Here is a 1822-nt window from a genome sequence, read left to right as displayed (position 1 = left end):
CTGGAGTGCAGTGGCACGATCTCAGCTCACTGCAGCCTCTGCCTCCCGAGTTCAAGCAGTTCTCCCTCAGCTTCCTGAGCAGCTGGGATTATAGGTGCCCACCATGATGCCAGGCTAATTTTTGTATTTTTGTAGAGACGGGATTTCACCATGTTGGCCAGGCTAGTCTCGAACTCCCGACCTCAGGTGATCCTCCCTGCTTAGCCTCCCAAAGTGCTGGGATTACAGGCGTGAGCCACTGCACCCAGCCTTCTGACTCTTTTTAACTCATTGTTTCTTCCATATTTCCTGTGGTGAACGTATTTCTTTACAATAATACTATTAATAATAAATTTTGGTGGATCTCGAAGTTTCATGTATTGAGGCAACTTTTACTTGTTCACAGTGCCTTTCTATCATTTATTAAGAACATCAGAGGGATCTCGCTCTGCTTCTCCAGAGGAGGAAACAGGCTCTGGCATGACCTGTTACCTGCCTGTGGTCATGGAGCTGGCTGGTGATGCCCAGGTTTGGAGGCCAGGCCTCCTGTCTCTGAACCCTGGACTCCATCTCTAGGATCAGCCTTTTCTGAGTTCTGGCTGCAGTGGATCTTGAAGTCAGGATTGTGACTTAGCCCTGAATCTGGCTCATTAGTTCCTGTGTGGCCTCGAGGAAGGCCTTTGAGTCTCAGTTTATTCATTTGCAACATCTGGATAAAGATACCCACATCCCAGGCTGCTTTGAGCAAGTGAGAACACGAAAGGAAAAATATTTGTTTGTTTGTTTTGAGGCAGAGTCTGGCTCTGTCACCCAGGATGGAATGCAGTGGTGCCATCTTGGCTCACGGCAACCCCTGCCTCCCAGGTTCAAGTGATTCTCCTGCCTCAGCCTCCCGAGTAGCTGGGACTCCAGGCACATGCCACCATGCCCGGCTAATTTTTGTATTTTTAGTAGAGACAGGGTTTCACCACTTTGGCCAGGCTGGTCTTGACCTCCTAGCTTCAAGTGATCCACCCGCCTCAGTCTCCAAGAGTGCTGGGATTACAGGCTCGAGCCACCCTGCTTGGCCAAAAAAGGAAAAATATTTAGAAGCTAATAATGACCGTCTGTAGGGAATTACATAATACCACCAATGTGACCAGCTTTTTCTGAGGTCATCATCTGAGTCTGAGACCTCATCCTCTGCTGGGTCTGCAGCTCGTGGAGGGACTGTCCCGCAGACACCACCCAGTTTAAGCACTCCTGAGCCCCATCTCTGTTTCCTTTGCAGTCCTTGCTGAGAAGCAGATTGAGCCAGTTGTGTGTTGTCATGGAGACTGGAGTGAGCCCTGCAACAGCGGAGGGGCCTGAGAACTTGGAGGATGCTCCTCTCTTGCCCGACAGTTCTCGTCCTATGGAGAGGCCACTCATGCAGACTGAGCTTCACCAGCTCGTTCCCGAGGCTGAGCCGGAGGTAACAGGCACTAGGGCTAGTCACGGCCATCCTCCCTTGGGGGAGTTTGTGTAGAGAAAGTCTATGTGGGGGCTTCCTAGATTCCCAGGGACATGGCTTCTCTCAGTTGGAAGACACCATACAAATCTAGCTCAGGAGTTCTCAGTCTTTTTATTCTTCACCCTAGCACTTAAAAAAAATAGTTAAGAGGAAGCATTTTTTATTTATTGGGACTTTTTGTTGCATTATTTAGTATCTTGGATATTCTTTTTGATGGTTGCATTGGATGGGTAGTTGCATGTTGATAGATTATAGCTTACTTCACCATGAACATATTGACAAATATTTGGGTCTTAATTAATAAATTTTTATTCATCTATCCAACCGTTCATCCATCTACTTTAATTGCAG

At 47.8% G+C, this 1822-nt stretch overlaps 1 protein-coding gene across 6 annotated transcripts in view; it reads left to right on the top strand.

The window, feature by feature from the left end:
* Nucleotides 1-1822, top strand: part of TMEM268 (transmembrane protein 268) — a 36095-nt gene that overhangs the window by 27934 nt on the left and 6339 nt on the right. For 5 of the 6 annotated variants that reach the window (XM_037739173.1, XM_017530261.2, XM_017530264.2 and 2 more), the window contains one exon: nucleotides 1250-1432. The exons of the other annotated variant lie outside the window; for it this stretch is intronic. In XM_037739173.1, the coding sequence (XP_037595101.1) occupies nucleotides 1250-1432 (183 nt within the window). The remainder of the gene's footprint in view (nucleotides 1-1249; nucleotides 1433-1822) is intronic. 6 annotated transcript variants of the gene reach the window in all.

The sequence above is a fragment of the Cebus imitator genome, unplaced genomic scaffold (genome assembly GCF_001604975.1).
Source record: "Cebus imitator isolate Cc_AM_T3 unplaced genomic scaffold, Cebus_imitator-1.0 Scaffold64, whole genome shotgun sequence".
In the NCBI taxonomy this organism is placed as follows: Eukaryota; Metazoa; Chordata; class Mammalia; order Primates; family Cebidae; genus Cebus; species Cebus imitator.
The sequence above is the reverse complement of the archived record's forward strand: the minus strand, read 5'-3'. Positions and strand labels throughout refer to the sequence as shown.